This window comes from Oryctolagus cuniculus, chromosome 8, assembly GCF_964237555.1.
Source record: "Oryctolagus cuniculus chromosome 8, mOryCun1.1, whole genome shotgun sequence".
Lineage (NCBI taxonomy): Eukaryota > Metazoa > Chordata > Mammalia > Lagomorpha > Leporidae > Oryctolagus > Oryctolagus cuniculus.
Window position 1 is genome coordinate 117,976,672 of NC_091439.1, and position 20,446 is coordinate 117,997,117.

At 60.5% G+C, this 20,446-nt stretch overlaps 1 protein-coding gene across 4 annotated transcripts in view; it reads right to left on the reverse strand.

Annotated features, from left to right (window-relative positions):
- The window catches only part of ARHGEF10 (Rho guanine nucleotide exchange factor 10), a 117,705-nt gene that overhangs the window by 19,480 nt on the left and 77,779 nt on the right, over positions 1-20,446 (reverse strand). For all 4 annotated transcript variants that reach the window (XM_070047238.1, XM_070047239.1, XM_070047237.1 and 1 more), the window contains exons 18-25: positions 14,790-14,905; positions 14,222-14,349; positions 13,972-14,072; positions 11,516-11,637; positions 10,027-10,113; positions 8,239-8,462; positions 7,231-7,388; positions 435-577 (exon numbers count right to left, since the gene is read on the reverse strand). In XM_070047238.1, the coding sequence (XP_069903339.1) occupies positions 435-577; positions 7,231-7,388; positions 8,239-8,462; positions 10,027-10,113; positions 11,516-11,637; positions 13,972-14,072; positions 14,222-14,349; positions 14,790-14,905 (1,079 nt within the window). The remainder of the gene's footprint in view (positions 1-434; positions 578-7,230; positions 7,389-8,238; positions 8,463-10,026; positions 10,114-11,515; positions 11,638-13,971; positions 14,073-14,221; positions 14,350-14,789; positions 14,906-20,446) is intronic.

The following is a 20,446-nucleotide window of genomic DNA, read 5'->3' on the forward strand; positions in this document are numbered from 1 at the left end:
CCTATAGATGGAGCACCTCTAGATGGAGCACCCTAACCACATGGAGCACCCTGACCACACGGAGCACCTCTAGATGGAGCACCCTGACCACATGGAGCACCTCTAGATGGAGCACCTCTAGATGGAGCACCCTGACCACACGGAGCACCCCGACCACACGGAGCACCCCGACCACACGGAGCACCCTGAACACACAGAGCACCTTCGGACGAGCACCCTGAACATCTCCAGTGGCTGTGCTCGTGCTAGGACGCCCCAGGACCCGGCCTCAGGGGATTCCCAGCTAAGCTTGTCTTCCCGACCATAACCCAGAGGGCGTCTGCTTCAGCTCACGGCCAGGCCGGCGCCGCCCGAGAGCTCTGTGTCAGAGGCTGCTCTGGTTTCCCGCGCTGGGAGCCGCGGGGCCACGCGTGGGCGCGCACTAGAGGACCCACCTCCACGGTGTGTGTCTCCAGGCCGATGACGAAGACCTGGCCTCCGGAAGCCGCCCACAGCGTGTCCTCCATCACCAGCAGGCTTCGCACCGGGAGGACGCCCAGTTTGATCACGTGCTGAGGCTCGCAGTTCCAGGATCCATCTGGAAAGAAAACATGTCCTCGAATTCCCTTCAAGTTCAGGTCACACAGGGGCACAGGGACAGGGAGACGGGATCACAGCTCACCCGAAACAGGCGACCACAGTCCACCTGCACCGTGGGTGCCGGGCTTGGTCCCGGGTGTGTGCAGAGGCCCAGGAGGCTACAAAGAGGCCACTAGCAGGTCTTCCACTGGGTACTGGACAAAGGACCCATTCGCCCTAAACCTAGCTTCCTGATGTGTAAAATGGGCACGGTGCTGCTGCTGGCCTCCAAGGCTGCGTCAAGAACTAGCAGGGAGGGTGCCTGTGCAAGCTCAGATCACAGGGCCTGGCACACAGGCGTGCGGCACGACTGTGACTGACGGCAACAGCACATGGCACAGCGTGGCCTGCCATGCCTGGAATGCACCCAGCGAGGCCGGCGTCCATGCTCCCGTGCCCCCAGGACCTGCCTCCGTGTGAAAACGTCCTTTGGCGTAAACACTCAGAGGACGGATCACACTCATCCTCCCTGCAGAGGGAAACCAGAGCTGAGCGGAGGGGACTCCCTGTGTGGAAGCCGAGGGGCGAGGGTGCACAGGGGACTTCTATCAGGCCTCACAGAACACGCAGGCTGGCAGCTCGGACCCCAGTGGAATTATGCAGGACTGAACACAAAGGGGGCCAGCACTGTGGTACAACAGGTAAACCACCACCTGCAATGCCACAGAACACGTGGGCGCCGGTTCGAGTCCCGGCTGTTCCCTGCTATGGCCTGAGGAAGCAGGTGCTCGGGCCCCTGCCCCCAGCTGGGAGACCCAGGTGAAGCTCCTGGCTCTGCCCTGGCCATTGAGGTCACTTGGAGAGTGACCTCTGTTAGCTGATGCTCTCTGTAACTTTTTTTTAAAATTATTTGAGATGTAAAGTTAGAGAAGGGGAGAGATAGAGAGAGAGAGAGATTTTTAATCTATTGGTTCACTCCCCAAAAGGCCAGAGTGGCCAGAGCTGAGCTGATGCAAAGCCAGGAGCCAGGAGCTTCTTCCAGGTCTCCCACGTGGGTGCAGGGGCCCAAGCACTTGCCCCGGCTTCCACTGCTTTCCCAGGCCACAGCAGGGAGCTGGATTGGAAGAGGAGCAGTTGGGACATGAACTGGAGCCCATATGGGATTCTGGTGCCACAGGCAGAGGCTTAGCCCACTATGCCACAGCACTGACCCTAACTCTGACTTTCGAATAAACAAATCTTAAAAAAAAAAAAAGCATTTACAAAAAGGATTTAGCACAAGTTTCAGAAATGCCTGCAGTAATCGCCCCGTAGTAAATGCGGCTGCCCGAGGCCAGGGGCAGGACGCCTCTAAGCCCGAGCGCCTCTGGCCTCCTGGGGAATCAGCCTGCCCTGCTCACAGGGCACAGGGGCCGGCTCTGACCTCTCGGCTCTGGGTTTAGAAAGAGGAACCTGCGCACACACAAGTTCCTCTCCACCCTCGGGGCTGAGGGCAAGGCTGCAAGCTGTGGCTTGTGAGGCACACTTCCAGTCACGGCTCAGCCTTAGGGACAACGCGGCCACCTGCCATCAGGCTGAAAGGCCTCACGGGACAGCCCTTATAGCCCTGACGGACATCGGACTTCCTTTATGAAGACTGCAGTGTCCACACTGGGTCCACACCATGTGGTCACACACACTCCCATGCTCAGGCAAATGCATGCACGCACACTCACACACATGAGCGAGCACACTAGCACAACCACAATTCACCCACAAAAGCATGCACACACATGCACACACATGACATGCATGCTTCCATGTACACTCCCACAGCAAACACATACCCTCATCCACAGGTGTGTGTACGCACAGGTCTAAGAGCCTCCCACCTGCCTCCAGCAGCCCTAGAGGCAACGCAGCCTCCACGTCACATGGGGACACCTGGCTGCAGAGTAGAAGCAGGGTGTTCTCTGAGAGCCTCGTGCTCCATGGGTGCAGGGTCCCCGACCTGGGGGAGACCCCCACCCCCTGATTGCAGGGTCCCCGACCTGGGGGAGACCCCAGCCCCTGCCTGACTGCAGGGTCCCTGACCTGGGGAGACCCCACCCCTGACTGCAGGGTCCCCGACCTGGGGGAGACCCCCACCCCCTGACTGCAGGGTCCCTGATCTGGGGGAGACCCCCACACCTGCCTGACTGCAGGGTCCCTGACCTGGGGAGACCCCACCCCCTGCGTGACTGCAGGGTCCCCGACATGGGGGAGACCCCACCCCTGACTGCAGGGTCCCTGACCTGGGGAGACCCCACTCCCTGACTGCAGGGTCCCTGACCTGGGGAGACCCCACCCCTGACTGCAGGGTCCCCGACCTGGGGGAGACCCCACCCCCCAACTGCAGGGTCCCCGACCTGGGGAGACCCCACCCCTGACTGCAGGGTCCCCGACCTGGGGAGACCCCCACACCTGCCTCACTGCAGGGTCCCTGACCTGGGGAGACCCCACTCCCTGACTGCAGGGTCCCTGACCTGGGGAGACCCCCACACCTGCCTCACTGCAGGGTCCCTGACCTGGGGAGACCCCACTCCCTGACTGCAGGGTCCCTGACCTGGGGAGACCCCACCCCCTGACTGCAGGGTCCCTGATCTGGGGAGACCCCACCCCTACCTGACTGCAGGGTCCCCGACCTGGGGAGACCCCACCCCTACCTGACTGCAGGGTCCCCGACCTGGGGGAGACCCCACCCCCTGACTTCAGGGTCCCTGATCTGGGGAGACCCCCACCCCCTGACTGCAGGGTCCCTGACCTGGGGAGACCCCCACCCCCTGACTGCAGGGTCCCTGACCTGGGGAGACTCCCACACCTGCCTGACTGCAGGGTCCCCGACCTGGGGGAGGCCCCACCCCTGACTGCAGGGTCCCTAATCTGGGGGAGACCCCACCCCGGCCTGACTGCAGGGTCCCTGACCTGGGGAGACCCCACCCCTACCTGACTGCAGGGTCCCCGACCTGGGGGAGACCCCACCCCCTGACTGTAGGGTCCCTGACCTGGGGAGACCCCCACACCTGCCTGACTGCAGGGTCCCTGATCTGGGGGAGACCCCACCCCCTGCCTGACTGCAGGGTCCCTGACCTGGGGAGACTCCCACACCTGCCTGACTGCAGGGTCCCTGACCTGGGGAGACCCCACCCCTACCTGACTGCAGGGTCCCTGACCTGGGGAGACCCCACCCCTACCTGACTGCAGGGTCCCCGACCTAGGGAGACCCCACCCCTACCTGACTGCAGGGTCCCCGACCTGGGGGAGACCCCCACCCCCCGACTGCAGGGTCTCTGACCTGGGGAGACCTCACCCCTGACTGCAGGGTCCCCGACCTGGGGGAGACCCCACACCTGCCTGACTGCAGGGTCCCCAACCTGGGGGAGGCCCCACCCCTGACTGCAGGGTCCCTGATCTGGGGGAGACCCCACACCTGCCTGACTGCAGGGTCCCCGACCTGGGGGAGGCCCCACCCCTGACTGCAGGGCCCCCGACCTGGGGAGACCCCACCCCTGACTGCAGGGTCCCCGACCTGGGGGAGACCCCACACCTGCCTGACTGCAGGGTCCCCAACCTGGGGGAGGCCCCACCCCTGACTGCAGGGCCCCCGACCTGGGGAGACCCCACCCCTGACTGCAGGGTCCCCGACCTGGGGGAGACCCCACCCCCACCCCGATTGCAGGGTCCCCGACCTGGGGGAGATCCCACCCCTGACTGCAGGGTCCCCGACCTAGGGGAGACCCCACCCCCACCCTGACAGCAGGGTCCCCGACCTGGGGGAGACCCCACCCCCACCCCCTGACTGCAGGGTCCCCGACCTCGGGGAGACCCACACTGCCTGCTGGGACGGCCGACGCCGTGCGGCTGACGGCAGCTCCTCTGGAACAGGAGCCGAGTGAGCTCGGCTAACCCAGTTCGGACACGGTCCTCGGGTCAGCGCTGACGTCCAGCGGCAGCTCTGTTTTCCGATGCCTGAGCTGTGCCTCCTACAGACACCGAGAGCGCCGTCCAGGAGCGCGGCTGCTGGCGCCTCTCGGGCCGTGGCTCCCGGGTGTCTCTGTGACCCTGTGACGGAAGGGGCCGCCCTGTGCTAGCTGACACCTCCCAGAGCCTGATGGCCCAGCTCCGCCTAGGTGACCTGGCTGCGAGCTGGCACCGCAGATGTGAGAAGTGGCTCCGCGGGGACACGGTGGGGGTGGGGTGGCTTCGCAGGAGCTGCACGCGGCTGCTGTAGTTCCAGCCCCCACGCATGTGTACCTTACCCCTGGATAAATTCACTGTTACGTGTAAGGCTGGAGACAGGGACCCAAGCAGAAAGGGAGAACTCCCTGGCCGAGCAGCACCCAGAACCTGGCTCTCTGGCAACATTTCACACACAGGGAAACTGTGTCCGACGAAGAACTATGAGAACGTGGCATCGCCGTTACTGGTGCGTCTGGGCGTCCGAGGGGACCGGCGAGGGGCTGGCAGCAGGTATCAAGATGGAATATGGGATTGGAGGGGCACACTGAAGAAAGCAAGGTCACCGGCAGAATGGAAATCAAGCGGCTAAAGGGGAAAGAGAGGCACGGGCGGGGCCAGTGAGGCCAGCTGGAGGGGGGGGACAGGGACCAGAGCAGGGGCCAGTGAGGCCAGCTGGGGAGGGCAGGGACCAGAGCAGGAGCCAGTGAGGCCAGCTTGGAGGGACAGGGACCAGAGCAGGAGCCAGTGAGGTCAGCTGGGGGGGGGGGGACAGGGACCAGAGCAGGGGCCAGTGAGGCCAGCTGGGGCGGGCAGGGACCAGAGCAGGAGCCAGTGAGGCCAGATGCGGGGGACAGGGACCAGAGCAGGAGCCAGTGAGGCCAGCTTGGAGGGGCAGGGACCAGAGCAGGAGCCAGTGAGGCCAGCTGTAGGGGGCAGGGACCAGAGCAGGAGCCAGTGAGGCCAGCTTGGAGGGACAGGGACCAGAGCAGGGCGGGAGCCAGTGAGGTCAGCTGGGGGGGGGCAGGGACCAGAGCAGGGGCCAGTGAGGCCAGATGGGGGGGACAGGGACCACAGCAGGAGCCAGTGAGGTCAGCTGGGGGGGACAGGGACCAGAGCAGGGGCCAGTAAGACCAGCTGTAGGGGGCAGGGACCAGAGCAGGGCGGGAGCCAGTGAGGTCAGCTGGGGGGGAGGGCAGGGACCAGAGCAGGAGCCAGTGAGGCCAGATGGGGGGGACAGGGACCACAGCAGGAGCCAGTGAGGTCAGCTGGGGGGGACAGGGACCAGAGCAGGGGCCAGTGAGGCCAGCTGTAGGGGGCAGGGACCAGAGCAGGGCGGGAGCCAGTGAGGCCAGCTCGGGGGGGGGGGGGGGGGCAGGGACAGGTGAGGTTTACTGGCGGGAGAGAAAGGAGGGAAAGAGAGGGGGAGAAGGGGAGAGGTGGAGAGGAGGAGCGTGTTGGGGAGAGGGGGTGAGGGGGAAGGTAGAGAGAGAGAGAAAGGGAGGTGGGAGCCAGCTGAGGTTTACTGGAGAGAGGGAGGCACGGATGGGAGCCAGGTCAGCCTGGGCCCCCAGCGGGGATGGGAAGGGAAGTGCCCCAAGCCAGCAATGGCAAGGCTCAAGGTGCCAGCTGGGACAGCCGAGATGGCCGAGGGGCCAGGGCCGCCTGCTGCAGGTTGGGGAGAGAGAGAAAGAGGCCGCATGCTTTGCAGGAGAGCGGGAATGAGGCTGTAGGGGACCGGGGATCCAGAGAGCGGGAATGAGGCTGTAGGGGACCGGGGATCCAGGCGGGGGCAGGGGGCAGGGGGCCAGGAACAGTGGAGCTTGTGGGTGGGTGATCTAGACATGGGGCCGTGGGGTGGGGTGGGACCCAGACCGAGTCCCGCCCCCAGAGCAGCGTTCACGGGCAAGACCCTCAGACCCCGTCTTGGGAACGCTGTCCCTGAGACTCCTGTCGGGTACCCGGGGGACTGGACTCGGGGCCACAGCATTGATGAGCTGAGCCTGGACAGGTCTGCAGTGAGACGGCGTCCTGGGGCAGGCTCCAGGCTCCAGTCTCCGGCGTGGCAGCACCGTCCCCGGGAGACTGGGCCAGCAGGGCTGAGGCAGCAAGGTGACCCCTCAAAAGGCAGGCTTCCAGAGAGGAAGCCGAAAACCCCTTTCGGGGAGTGCTCAAGAGAGCGGAACCCCAGCAGCGCCGCCTGCACCAGAGTCATGGATCGGGGTGCAGGAGGCTGGACAGAGCCCAGGAACGGGCAGCACACTGGCCAAGGGGCTCACAGCACAGCGAGGTGGCCCACGCCTCCACGGCGGTCTCTCCTGGCTTCCCAGGAGCCTTGCAGAGCTGGGGCCGTGCACGATGAGGAAGACTAGAGAGGGTTTGGGGGCTACACCAGGGCCACCAGGGATGCCCAGGCCAGAAGGGACCAGAGCACAGCCCCACGTGGGGACAGAGGAGTCCTGCCCCATGTGGGGACGGCTGTCCATGCAGTGACCCGGCGCAGCTTGTCCTGGAGGCCTCCAGGATCCAAGGAGAACAGTAACAGGGCAGGAGCGTCTGAGGGCAGCAGGAGGCGCTTTGTGGGGTGCGGGGTGTCCCCGAGAGCCTCCCTTTTGGGAAGGAGAAGGTCACAGGGCCCACAGGGGACACGAGGTCGACACCGCCCCAGGGTCAGCCAGGAGCCAGAGGCGCCCTCACCTGCAGCCTTGGCGTAGCTGGCGACAGTCCCGTTGACGAGCCCGGCGTACAGACCCCGAGACGAGCAGGCCAAGCTCATGACCGTGGACTTCTCGGGTGTGAAAAAGTGTTGCAGCCTCACCTTCTTGGAGCCTTGACTGCTTTTGTAGACGGAGATGCTGTCGAGGAGAGACACACGCGGTGAGCGGGCCATTCCCAGGAAGGCGGCAGGTGCGCCTACCAGGAGGACCGTGGCGGGTGCCCCTCCCCCGCGCCTGGCCGCACCTCCACAGTCCCTGTGACCGCTTTGATTTCTTTCATTTTTTTTTTTTTTTTGGACAGGTAGAGTTATAAACAGTGAGAGAGAGAGAGAGAAAGGTCTTCCTTCTGTTGGTTCACCCCCAAAATGGCCGCAACGGCCGGCGCTGCGCCCATCTGAAGCCAGGAGCCAGGTGCCTCTTCCTGGTCTCCCATGCGGGTACAGGGCCCAAGCACCTGGGCCTTCCTCCACTGTCCTCCCGGGCCACAGCAGAGAGCTGGACTTGAAGAGGAGCAACCGAGACTAGAACCCGGTGCCCATAAGGGATGCCGGCGCTGCAGGCGGAGGATTAACCAAGTGAGCCATGGTGCCAGCCCCCAGTTTCTTTCATTTTGAAAGGGAATTCTTGGCTATAAAAATGTTAGCTCTTCCCATCTGTGTGGAACCCGTCATGGGGACGATCGTCCCAACTTTCCTGTCAACAGGTGATTCTAACACAGATATGGCTGTTTTCTCCCTCAGTAAGGAAGGACTGGGCTATTTTAAAAAGCAGGAGTATAAATAAGACATTTCGGAAGCAGACAGCGTGGTGGGGCTGAAACCGCCCCCCCAAAGGACTACCTTTTCCCGGTGATTTCCCAGTGCACCCTGCACCCCGAGTCCCACGGTTCCCACACACGGGGCCAGCGAGCCTCCTGCTGCTGGCTGCCTGGCCACCGTCCACGGACCCGGCGGACGCGGGTTGCTCAGGCGCAGTGACCAGATCCTACCTTCCCTCCTCCGTCCCCAAACAGACGGTGGGGACGTCCGCGGCTCTCGGGGCTGCAGGCTCAGGGTCCGGGGCCGTGCTGGGCTGCGTGTGGTTGCTCCGGACGGGGACGTACACCATGCACAGGATCCGGGACTCCACGTTGAAGCACTCGATGACTTTGGGGGCCGTGTTTTGGAAGGAGACGATGGCAATCTGACCCATCTGCTGGGTACAGCTTCCGATCTGGATGGAGGAGTCGAGGGGGAAAAGTGATGAGGCCACACACGGAAGCTTCCACACCACGCAAGGATAACGGCCACGGCATGCCACGCCCCACCATGCGAGGGCAATGGCCACAGCACACCACGCCTCACCACATGAGGGCGATGGCCATGGCACACCACACCCCACCATGTGAGGGCAACAGCCACAGCACGCCACACCCCACCACATGAGGGCAAAATGGCCATGGCACGCCACGCCCTGCCATGCAAGGGCAAAATGGCCATGGCACACCACACCCCACCACGCCACGCCCCACTCCATGAGAGCAACGGCCAGCACCGATTTCCCATGGGAAACGCAAGAACAGCAGGTGGGGACACACAGCCGGCTCACACAGCCTCCTTTCAGTTCAAGATACTCTACTCAACATCTAGAATTACGTATTAACAGGGGCACAACGTTCAACCTTCAGAAAGCTACATGCTTTAAAAAACACAAACCCATCGCTGCACAAGGGTAACGGCCTGTCACACGCGATTCTGGGAAGCAGATGACGCAAATGCGTTCCCTCTGGGGCTAGAGCTTATCCAAGGGCCCAAGTCTTCCAAACAGTGACACTCATTAGGAACGGCCCTGCAGTGGGTCCCTGGTGTGCGACACTGGACGAGGAGGGGCGCTGGGCTCTGGAATCCAGGTGTCTGGGTCTTTGCGTGGCCAGCGCCTCCCACGGCTGCCAGACGCTAACTGCGGGGTGTCAGCTGACAAGTGCCTGGTGAGCGCACGGCTCTTCTTCCCGCCCGTTTTGGGACTGGTTCTGCTTTGGGTCCACGCGGCCCAGGAGCCTGCCTGAGCTTCTCTGGGGATGGGCGCCCATGCAAACCCCAGAGCTGGGCCCCGGGAAGTACTGACGGCTACAGAACCAGCTGGATGGGAAACAGCGCTCTGCAAACGCAAACCCCGCGGGGACACGGCCACCTCTTCACCCGCAGGCCGGCACAAAGGAAACACCAGCCAGCTGATCAGGAGGTTCCAACAACGCCTACCGAGGCACGCAGACCAACCCGGAGCGGGAGAAGTGAGCCTGCAGGCAGGCACCAGGGCCGAAGTCTGGGATAGGCGCGGGGCTGTGAGGAGGGCCAGGAAGGGAAGGGGGCTCCGGGGCGGAAGGAGAGGCCGAGACCCCAGGTCACTCCCCGACAGGAAGCAGAGAGGCCGGCTGCAGCTGAGCCCCACCCAGATGTTGGACTTCCCAGGGGACAAACTAACTTTAACCGCTGGGCTGCCACTGTGAGAGGCCAGCGAGGTCCCGGGGAGTGGGGGAAACAGGGAGCGTCACCCCCAAACCGGGAGCAGTCCTCAGATGGTCCTCATGTGAGATCAGCGGCCCGGGTCTGGACTCAATCTAAGCTGGGAGAGTCTTACACGAGAAAGAGAAGAGCAAATGTTCTCATGGCATCCGACCCTGCCCCTGTGTGAGGACAGCGCTGGCAGCCCCCCGCCACGCCGGCTGCGGCTCCGGCTCCCGTGAACGCGCGTTGACCACGACCAGGACCACGACCAGGACCAGGACACAGCAGCTCACCCACAGGAAGCCACGGGCGGCCGAGCAGGGGTCCGGCTGGCTTTCGTTGCTGACGTACGGCTCAGGGTTGTAAGCAGCACATTCGATCTGAGATGGGAGGAGAGTGGACGCAGGCATCAAGGGACTGCGTGGCTCCCGGGCTCCGCGTGCCCCCAGAGCCTGGGGCCTGGCCTGTCACACGCGGAGGCAGCACGGGCAGGGGACTCAGGGGGACATCCCAGGGCTGATGTCCTACAGGGACATCTAAGGGGCTGCTGCTGGGGTCGTGTTCTGGGTCCCCTCACCCACCAGGAGGCAGCGACACAAGGAGGGGAAGCCCCAGGCAGAAGCACAGCCCAGGGACGGCTCGTCCCCGCCCGCCTGTGCCCTCGCTGCCTGGGCTGTGCTGTGACGTGTCACAGGGAGCAGTCCCGGGAGCCGGCGAGATACCTGGGCTCCGAGGGTCAGTGCAGCCACAGAGCAGCCGGAGCTCACGGTGTCCTGACTTAGTCTTTTTTTTTTATTTGACAGGCAGAGTTAGACAGTGATAGAGACAGAGAGAAAGGTCTTCCTTCCGCTGGTTCACCCCCAAAATGGCCACCATGGCCGGCACACTGTGCTGATCCAAAGCCAGGAGCCAGGTCTCCCATGCGGGTGCAGGGCCCAAGCACTTGGGCCATCCTCCAATGCCCTCCTGGGCCACAGCAGAGAGCTGGACAGGAAGAGGAGCAACCGGGACAGAAACCTGGGGTGCCAGTGCCGCAGGCGGAGGATTAGCCAAGTGAGCCGTGGCGCCGGCCCTGACTTAGTCTTACAGACAGGTCCCGAAGCCACCGAAGGGCCAGCATCCTGGCACATCTGGTTAAATTGCTGCCTGCAACACGGCATCCCATATGGGCGCAGGTTCGAGTCCTGGCTGCTCCACTTCCCATCCAGCTCCCTGCTAATGCACCTTGCACAGCAGTGGAAGATGCGCCCTGCAGCCACGAGGGAGACCTGGAAGGAGATGCAGGCTCCTGGCTTCAGCCTGGCCCAGCTGCAGACATTGTGGACATCTGGGGAGGGAACCAGCAGATGGACGATCCCTCTCTCTCTCTCTCTCTGTGTCTCCCCCCTCTAACTCTGCGCTGCCAATAAGTAAATAAATATCATTTAAAAGGACCGACCATTCTGCAGACGTCACCAAGCCCATCTCCTGCCCACCCTGCGCTGCAGGCAGACACCAGGCCAGGGGAGGGGGTGCTCTGCCCAGCCACACCCCAGGGAGCCGGCAGAAGCCAGCAGGTCTCCGTGCCTGGGCTGCAGCAGCAGAGCTCATGGCCCAGCGTCCTGCAGGGTCAGCCCCAGGGGCCTGCGCCCAGGACAACGGCCGAGCAGCGTGAAACCGCTTGTGGGTGAACTTCCCCTGGGAAGCACTGGCCCGGGGAGGCGGGGTTGGGGCGATGCCCCCTTCAGGGCCCCCAGGGCGCCAGCTGGAGGAGGCGGGGATCCCGCAGGGCGCACGGGGCACCTTGAACTCCGGCTGCTTGGCCACCATCACGGGCGTGTGTCCCACGAGGAGGGGGTGCGTCTCCCTCTTGATCTGGTTGCCGTCGTCCTCCACGCAGAACCAGCCCATGCGGTTCTCCTCTTCTGTGAGGAAAGAAAGAAGCAACGAGGGCCATGTCGGCTCGGCCGCCACAGAAACCCGTGGCTCCCCGGTGCCACGACGCCACTGACGCCCTGCTCGTAAATGGAGCACTACAGCCGCGGCGTCTGCTCTCGGGTGCACCTCACGCCCATTGCTTTATTTTGCAGAGTGCCGCAGGCCACCTCCGTGGGACCCCGCACCCTCCGCGCTGCTCCTGGACTGCCACCGTGCAGACTGGGTCAGCTGGGTAGGTCTGATTTCTGATTTCCTGCCTCTGCTTAGTTCTGCTGTCAAGGCTGAGATTGGAAGGGTGGACACGCAGTGGGTGTGTTAGACAGCACGTGATTCTGGGTGGACTCGCAGTGGGCGTGTTAGACAGCACGTGATTCTGGGCAGACATGCAGTGGGCGTGTTAGCACGTGATTCTGGGCGGACACACAGTGGGCATGTTAGCACGTGATTCTGGGCGGACACACAGTGGGCGTGTTAGCATGTGATTCTGGGCGGACACACAGTGGGCGTGTTAGCACGTGATTCTGGGTGGACTCGCAGTGGGCGTGTTAGCACGTGATTCTGGGCGGACACACAGTGGGCGTGTTAGCACGTGATTCTGGGTGGACTCGCAGTGGGCGTGTTAGACAGCATGTGATTCTGGGCGGTGCAGGTGTGCAGAGAAATGCAGAGCTCGTCCCCCAGCTCGGAAGATCATCTGGCTAACGTAAAGCCGGAGGGGCCGAGCTGCACGGTCAGCTGATTCTGCCCTGCGGGGCCTCTCCAGGGCTGCTGAGTCACTGTGACCCGACCCAGCATGACGAAGCACTAATCACCGGGCAGCGAAGGGGCAGCACCACGTCCAGGTGCAGCTCGCGGGGGAGACAGCCCCGGCGCCTCAGCCCTGCCTGATATTTACAGCCAACGGGTCAGATAGTGCGCACGTGACGGGTCTGTACACACACAGATACACAAATGCACATATGCACACAGTACACGCACACGCATATACACACATACACTCACACCCCAAACACATGCACACACAATACACACACATACACATACACATACACAAACACAGCCCACACACATACACACATACACACACAAATGCACATACACACAATACATGGACATACATATACATACACTCACACCCCAAACACATGCACACACAATACACACACCTTCCCCACACACATACATACATACACATACACGAACACAGCCCACACACATACACACACAAGTGCACATATACACACAATATATGGACATACATACACATACACTCTTACCTCAAACACATGCACACACAATACACACACACCTTCCCCACACACATACATACATACACATACATGAACACAGCCCACATACACACAAATGCACATATGCACACAATACATGGACATACATATACATACACATACACTCATACCTCAAACACATGCACACACAATACACACATACACACCTTTCCCAAACACACATATACCCACATACACACACGTCAAACACACATACAAACATACAGTCCACACATCTATACACACATATATACATAATACACGTACACATATATACACACACACCCCAAACACACAATACACATATATACACACATAAAATACAAATACATTCATATTCACAATCACACATACATCCACCCACACACATGTGTACACACAACGTACACTCATATACGTACACATATGCAAACACACAATATACACATAAACATGCAGATACATTCATACTCGCAAGCACACATATACACACCCCTTCCACACGCACATGCACACATGCCCACCCCACACATACACATGTGCACATACACATATCCCACACATACACACACACCCCAAACACACACATACATACATACATGCACATACACACACATCCGCATGCCCACAGTGCGCCACCCCAGCGTGCTCGGGCAGCACCTCTGCGTGTGCGTGAGTTAGCGCACTACATGCCGTGTGACAGGCAGCAGTGAGGACCAGGCTGCCCGTCAGAGACCCACGCTGGACCCGGCACGAGGCCCACCTGTCCCCGCCACGGCGCACAGGCTCACGCAGCTGTCCAGTGCGCCTGCTGCATTGCTGCCGTGAAGGCACGCCACGGCTTGGCTCCTACCGCGCCTCCATCACGACAGCTGCTTCAGACTCACTGGTGTGGGGTTAACTTTTCCTGCGTCTAAGCACGCAGCCCTGCAGGTTAAAGGCGGGCAGGGCGCTGTTTCCGGCCGGGCCTGTGTCCCGAGCCTGATCTCATCCTCACGGGTGTGCACCCCTCACGTGGGTGTGCCTCAGCCCTGCCCATCAGGCACAGCTTACCCAGCGCGAGCTTGGCCATGTGCAGGCTGTGCACCCAGGACTCTTTGATGGCAGGGGTGAAGGTGTTGAACACGGCCGTGAAGAACGTGGGTCTCCCGGACCTGTCAGGAAACACACACATGCCCTCAGTCGCGTCCCAGGACACGCTCCCCTGGCCGAAGCGGAAGCACGTGCCCGGCCGGCCTGGAGCAGCCCCCAAACCGCGAATGTGGACGTTGTGACAAGGCGGCGCTGGCCGGGCCCTGCTCACTTGTCCTGCTTGCCCGGGAGCTGCAGCTGGATCCTGCAGCGGTCAGCGGCTCTGATCTCGTCCTCTTTCTTCAAGATAAGCCTCTGCAATCCTGCTGTCCAGTCGTGGGCGACCGCCTGGTTTAAGTTCTGCAAAGGAAATAAATACATTTGAGTGGAGTCCAAGGCAGGAGTATCGGAGCATCATCGCAGCAGGAGGGAAAGCAACACTGTAGCGTGAAGATTCCCGGGAGACAAAAAACACTTGTATCTGTCTAGGGACAGAAAACACTTGCATCTGTCTAGGGACAGAAAACACTTGCATCTGTCTAGGGACAGAAAACACTTGCATCTGTCTAGGGACAGAGGCCCGGTCAGGCCTGGCTGTGGCACCGCTGAGCCTCTGCTGAGACAGAACTGACACCCAGCTGTGCCTGCAGGAGAAGAAACCTGAAGCCCCGTTGGTCGGGCAATTCTTACAGTCGGGGTGAACCCTCCCAGCCGGCAGGTGCAGCCTGGCGACACGACCACGCACACAGGGACCTCAGCCGGGACACCGGGGTCTCGCAGCCAGGTGCCCCGCGGCTTACCTGATAGACCCCTTTCAGGTTTCCTATCAGCTGAGTGATCTGGCCGATCACATTGAGGTCGTGCAGCAAGTTCTGGAGGTCTTGGTACAGCTGCCCCGGGCCCATGTACACCTTGTCTGCAAGAGAGGGAGACCGCCGCCCTGAGGCCACGTCGCCCCAACACTTCGGGGCAGAAATGCCGGAATCCCGCTTCAGGGCGTTCGGTGCTGAGGGACGCAGAATGATCTATAGCAGCCATTTCCACACATTCTGCCGCCCTCCCGCTTCTAACCTTTATTTTGAAAGAAACTAGACTTGGAGAAAAGTTGCAAAGGCGGCACAGACAGAGGCCCCTCATGCAGCGAGCCTGGAGGTCAATGTCATGCCCGAGCCTGGCACCAGGCTCACAGCCAGGAAGCTGTGTGGCCGCCACGCCGGAACCCACGTCCTCGCCGCCCTTCCTCCCCTATCCTGCCCGGGCTGCCTCCAACCTGGGAGCTCAGCAGTGCCCTGTGTCTCTCGTGCCCAGCCAGCCTGGAGGGATGCTGGCGGAATGTCTCCCAACGTGGCTTCGATGACGTTCTGCCACTCTAGTGGTTCTTAAACACTGCTGATGTCATGGCTGTCAGTAAGGCATTTACTCTCAGACAAATTTCCAGTAACTGGGCTTAGGCAATGTCCAGTCTCCGTTCAAATGGAACAGAAATGGTTTACCTGCAGTGGGTTAGGTCAGTGGAATAACGTGTGCCCCGTGGTCTGCCTGCCCCAGCGAGCGCAGCCCCACGCTGAGAACTCACCGCGTGCCCGGTGGGCAGCAGCCGGCAGCAGACCGCGGGCTCCCATTTCCCACCTCACTGGCAGGGAAGACGCCTGCGGCCATACGTGACAGGTGGGCAGGACCCACACTCAGGCCGTGCCCAAACCCAGGCTCTGATGCCGTACATGGTCCAAACCTGCCTGGGTCCCACAGCCAGCAAGAGGAGGCCAGAATTCACACCCAGGCAGAGCAGACGTGTTCTGATGGAATAAAATGACAGCTTCCTGGCCTCCGTGTGCCAGCAGCGCCCGTGGTGGGGCCTGGCCCCAGGCAGGCTCTCGGCCCCAGCACCCGCGTGAGGATCTGAGGCTGACGTCTGGAAATCTCAGTGAAGCTCAACAAGGGACCCTGCCAACCGTGTGGCCTGCTCCACCCTCAGGGCCGGAGATACTACAGTCAGAGAGACAGCTGCCCCTGTGCACGTGTGTCAGAGAGACAGCTGCCCCCGTGCACGTGTGTCAGAGAGACAGTTGTCCCCAGGCACGTGGGTCAGAGACAACTGTCCCCAGGCACGTGGGTCAGACAGACAGCTGCCCCCGTGCACATGTGTCAGAGAGACAGCTGCCCCCGTGCACGTGTGTCAGAGACAGCTGTCCCCAGGCACGTGTGTCAGAGAGACAGCTGTCCCCAGGCATGTGTGTCAGAGATAGCTGTCCCCAGGCACATGTGTCAGAGACAGCTGTCCCCGTGCATGTGTGTCAGAGACAGCTGTCACCAGGCATGTGTGTCAGAGAGACAGCTGTCCCCATGCACATGTGTCAGAGACAGCTGTCCCCAGGCACGTGTGTCAGAGACAACTGTCCCCAAGCACATGTGTCACAGACAGCTGTCCCCGTGCACGTGTGTCAGAGACAGCTGTCCTCAGGCACGTGTGTCAGAGAGACAGCTGTCCCCATGCATGTATGTCAGAGAGACAGCTGTCCCCATGCATCTATGTCAGAGAGACAGCTGTCCCCAGGCACGTGTGTCAGAGACAGCTGTCCCCAGGCACGTGGGTCAGAGACAACTGTCCCCAGGCACGTGTGTCAGAGAGACAGCTGTCCCCAGGCACGTGTGTCAGAGAGACAGCTGTCCCCAGGCACGTGTGTCAGAGAGACAGCTGTCCCCATGCATGTATGTCAGAGAGACAGCTGTCCCCAGGCACATGTGTCAGAGACAGCTGTCCCCGTGCATGTGTGTCAGAGACAGCTGTCCCCAGGCACGTGTGCCAGAGAGACAGCTGTCCCCAGGCACGTGTGTCAGAGACAGCTGTCCCCAAGCACATGTGTCACAGACAGCTGTCCCCGTGCATGTGTGTCAGAGACAGCTGTCCTCAGGCACGTGTGTCAGAAACAGGTGTCCCCAAGCACGTGTGTCACAAACAGCTGTCCCCATGCATGTATGTCAGAGAGACAGCTGTCCCCAGGCACATGTGTCAGAGAGACAGCTGTTTTTATGCATGTGCGTCAAGAGACAGCTGTCCCCAGGCACGTGTGTCAGACAGCTGTACCCGTGCACGTGTGTCAGAGACAGCTCTCCTCAGGCACATGTGTCAGAAACTGCTGTCCCCATGCACATGTGGCAGAGAGACAGCTGTCCCCATGCACATGTCAGAGAGACAGCTGTCCCCGGGCACATGTGTCAGAGACAGCTGTCCCCATGTGCATGTGACACAGACTACACATGTCAGCTGTCTCTGTGTGCATGTGACATAGATATTACACATGTGTCAGAGAGACAGCTGTTCCTGTGTGCATGTAACAGACTACACGTGTGTCAGAAAGAGAGCTGTCCCTCTGTGCACATGTGACAGATATTATACATATCAGCAAGACAACTATCCCTGTGTGCATGTGACACATAGACTAACATTTCAGGTGTTCTTGTGTGCATGTGATAGATATTACTCATGTCAGAAAGAAAGCTGCCCCGTGTGACACACATACATGTATCAGACGTCTGTCCATGTGTGCATGTGACAGATATTATACATGTGTCAGAAATACAGCTATCCCCATGCATGTGTGGCAGGTATTACATACATGTCAGAAGGAAAGACAGCTGTCCCTGTGAGCGTGTGACACACACATTCTATATATTAGAAACACAGATAGCTAAACATGTGTATATGATATAGAAGATGTTAGATGTGTGAGAATGAAGGACAGGTCTGTGTGTTTCAGTACAAATGTTTCAGATACACATATCTACACTCTTCATGCTTCACTGAGTGACACAACCACGTGTAATTAACAGGTATGGTATGTTGCAGACATGATTACGTTTATATTACATACCTTATCGCTCATCTAGAAAAAGTAAAGTTGAAGTTGCACAAAAGGAGGCAAAAACACTCCAGCAGTTACGCATATCAACTCCACGTCCTTATAGTATGTGCATAATTTAAAATATTTTTTCTGTTAATACATGTTTATTTTTATAAAGTTTTGATGATAGACTCTATATACACAACCTTGTAATTAAATTTTAAGTATTCTATTAATATTTGTCAGCATCTATTTTTATACAATTATTATTCACAAAAATTAGTTTTGTTGAACAGTGCTTCAAATTTTAGTACATGTGTAGATGCAAGTAACCTCTCCCCAGTCAGCCTGCAGAATGACTCGCACACCCCTCACAGCAGCTCAGCACTCCTGAGCCTAGCTCCTCGCCCCTCACAACATCCCAGCCTGCCTCAGAACCCCTCAGCCCTCAGAGCAGCCCATCCCCTCAGAACACCCCATCCCCTCAGAACACCCCATCCCCCTCAGGACACCCCATCCCCCTCAGAGCAGCCCATCCCCCCAGAACACCCCATCCCCTCAGAACCCCATCCCCCTCAGGACACCCCATCCCCCTCAGGATACCCCATCCCCCTCAGGACACCCCATCCCCCTCAGGACACCCCATCCCCCAGAACACCCCATCCCCTCAGGACACCCCATCCCCCTCAGGACACCCCATCCCCTCAGAACACCCCATCCCCCTAGAACACCCCATCCCCTCAGAACACCCCATCCCTCAGAACCTCATCCCCCTCAGGATACCCCATCCCCTCAGAACACCATTCTCCTTCAGAACACCCCATCCCCTCAGAACACCCGATCCCCCTAGAACACCCCATCCCCTCAGAACACCCGATCCCCCTAGAACACCCCATCCCCTCAGAACACCCCATGCCCTCAGAACACCCCATCTTCCTCAGAACCGCATCCCCTCACAACAGCTGGATGGCCCACAGCTCCAACACCCGCAGAACACCCCACTGCTCCCCAGAACAGTGTCTGCACAGCCTGCAGCCGAGCTCCCTGTCGCTCAGCATGGCTCCATCACCAGGAAGTGTCTTGCTGACCCTTTAGGGTCACACAGTCTCCCCCTCTGCCCTGGGTACCCTGCCCCACAGATGAGCCCTTTGCCGGAAGTCCTTGCTTTTGGAGGACAAGTGTAACTTGTGTCACGATGTTATCGCCAGTCATCAAGGTCACCAGCAAACACTGCACAGGTACCCATCACAGACAACCCAAACCGGCACCGTGGCGTGGCGAGACTCCGCTCCTCGTCTCCCCCCACCAGCTCGGAAACACACGGCTGGCGAGCCGGAGGGGTGCCCACGCTCTCAACTGGCTGTGCCAACAATCTGACGTCTGGGCTGGCAGTGGGAGAGCAAATTACGTCTTCCTCCTGCTAACCTACTCTGTGAGTAAGCGCACGTGAAAACAAACTCACTTTAACATTACACTAGCATCACAGGAGACAGAGCCTGTGCTGCACAGCGAACGTGCGCTCTCGGCGGCAGGGTGAACGTTCTGTCTGCTGAGGGACCAGTGCTGCGTGGACTGCCCGTGACTCAGGGACCAGTGCTGCGTGGACTCCCTGAGATCCCCCGTGGCTAAGGGACCAGTGCTGCGTAGACTCCCCGAGATCCCCCATGACTCAGGGACCAGTGCCACGTGGACTCCCAGAGATCCCCCGTGACTCAAGGACCAGTGCCGCGTGGACTCCCCGAGATCCCCTGTGACTCAGGGACCAGTGCCACGTGGACTCCCTGAGATCCCCCGTGACTCAGGGACCAGTGCTGTGTGGACTTCCCGTGACTCAGGGACCAGTGCTGCGTGGACTCCCTGAGATCCCCCGTGACTCAGGGACCAGTGCCATGTGGACTCCCTGAGATCCCCCGTGACTCAGGGACCAGTGCCACGTGGACTCCCAGAGATCCCCCGTGACTCAGGGACTAGCGCCGCGTGGACTCCCCAAGATTCCCCGTAACTCAAGGACCAGTGCTGCGTGGACTCCCTGAGATCCCCCGTGGCTAAAGAACCAGTGCCACCAAAGAGCCCACCCCTGCCCAGGGATACCCCTTGCCAATCAGCCAAGCCCCACCAAATAGCCCGTTCCTGCCCGGGGAGCCCTGTGCCATCAGCCAAGCCCCACCAGAGCCTGCCCCTGCCCAGAGGTGCCCCTTGTCAATCAGCCAGGCCACAGCAGAGCCAGCTTTCACTCAGGAGAAGCAGGGTTTTAGTCGCACTGCCCAAGCTTTAGGGAAGTCAAGTGAGTGCCTGGTGTGGCCCTGTTGTAAATGCGCCGGCCTGTGCCCTGAACTGGGTGAGCGCGAGGCGCGGGAGGCGGGCACGCGCGGGCCTGAGCAGCGACTGAAGGCCCCGCGCCTCTCCCCAGGGCCCTCCCTGGCTCTGCCCGTTCTCCACTGGAGCGCTTGGGGAGGGGCTGTGACTTGGTCTCTCCTGCAGTGGAAGCCCCCACCTGCCAGAAAGAGGCAGTGGCCGCTGTCTGCCTGCTGCTGTGAGAGGCAGGAGCAGGGCTGGGGCAAAGGAGAAAGCAGTGGCGGCTCTGCCCAGTGCAGCAGGTCTGTGGCCGAAGGACA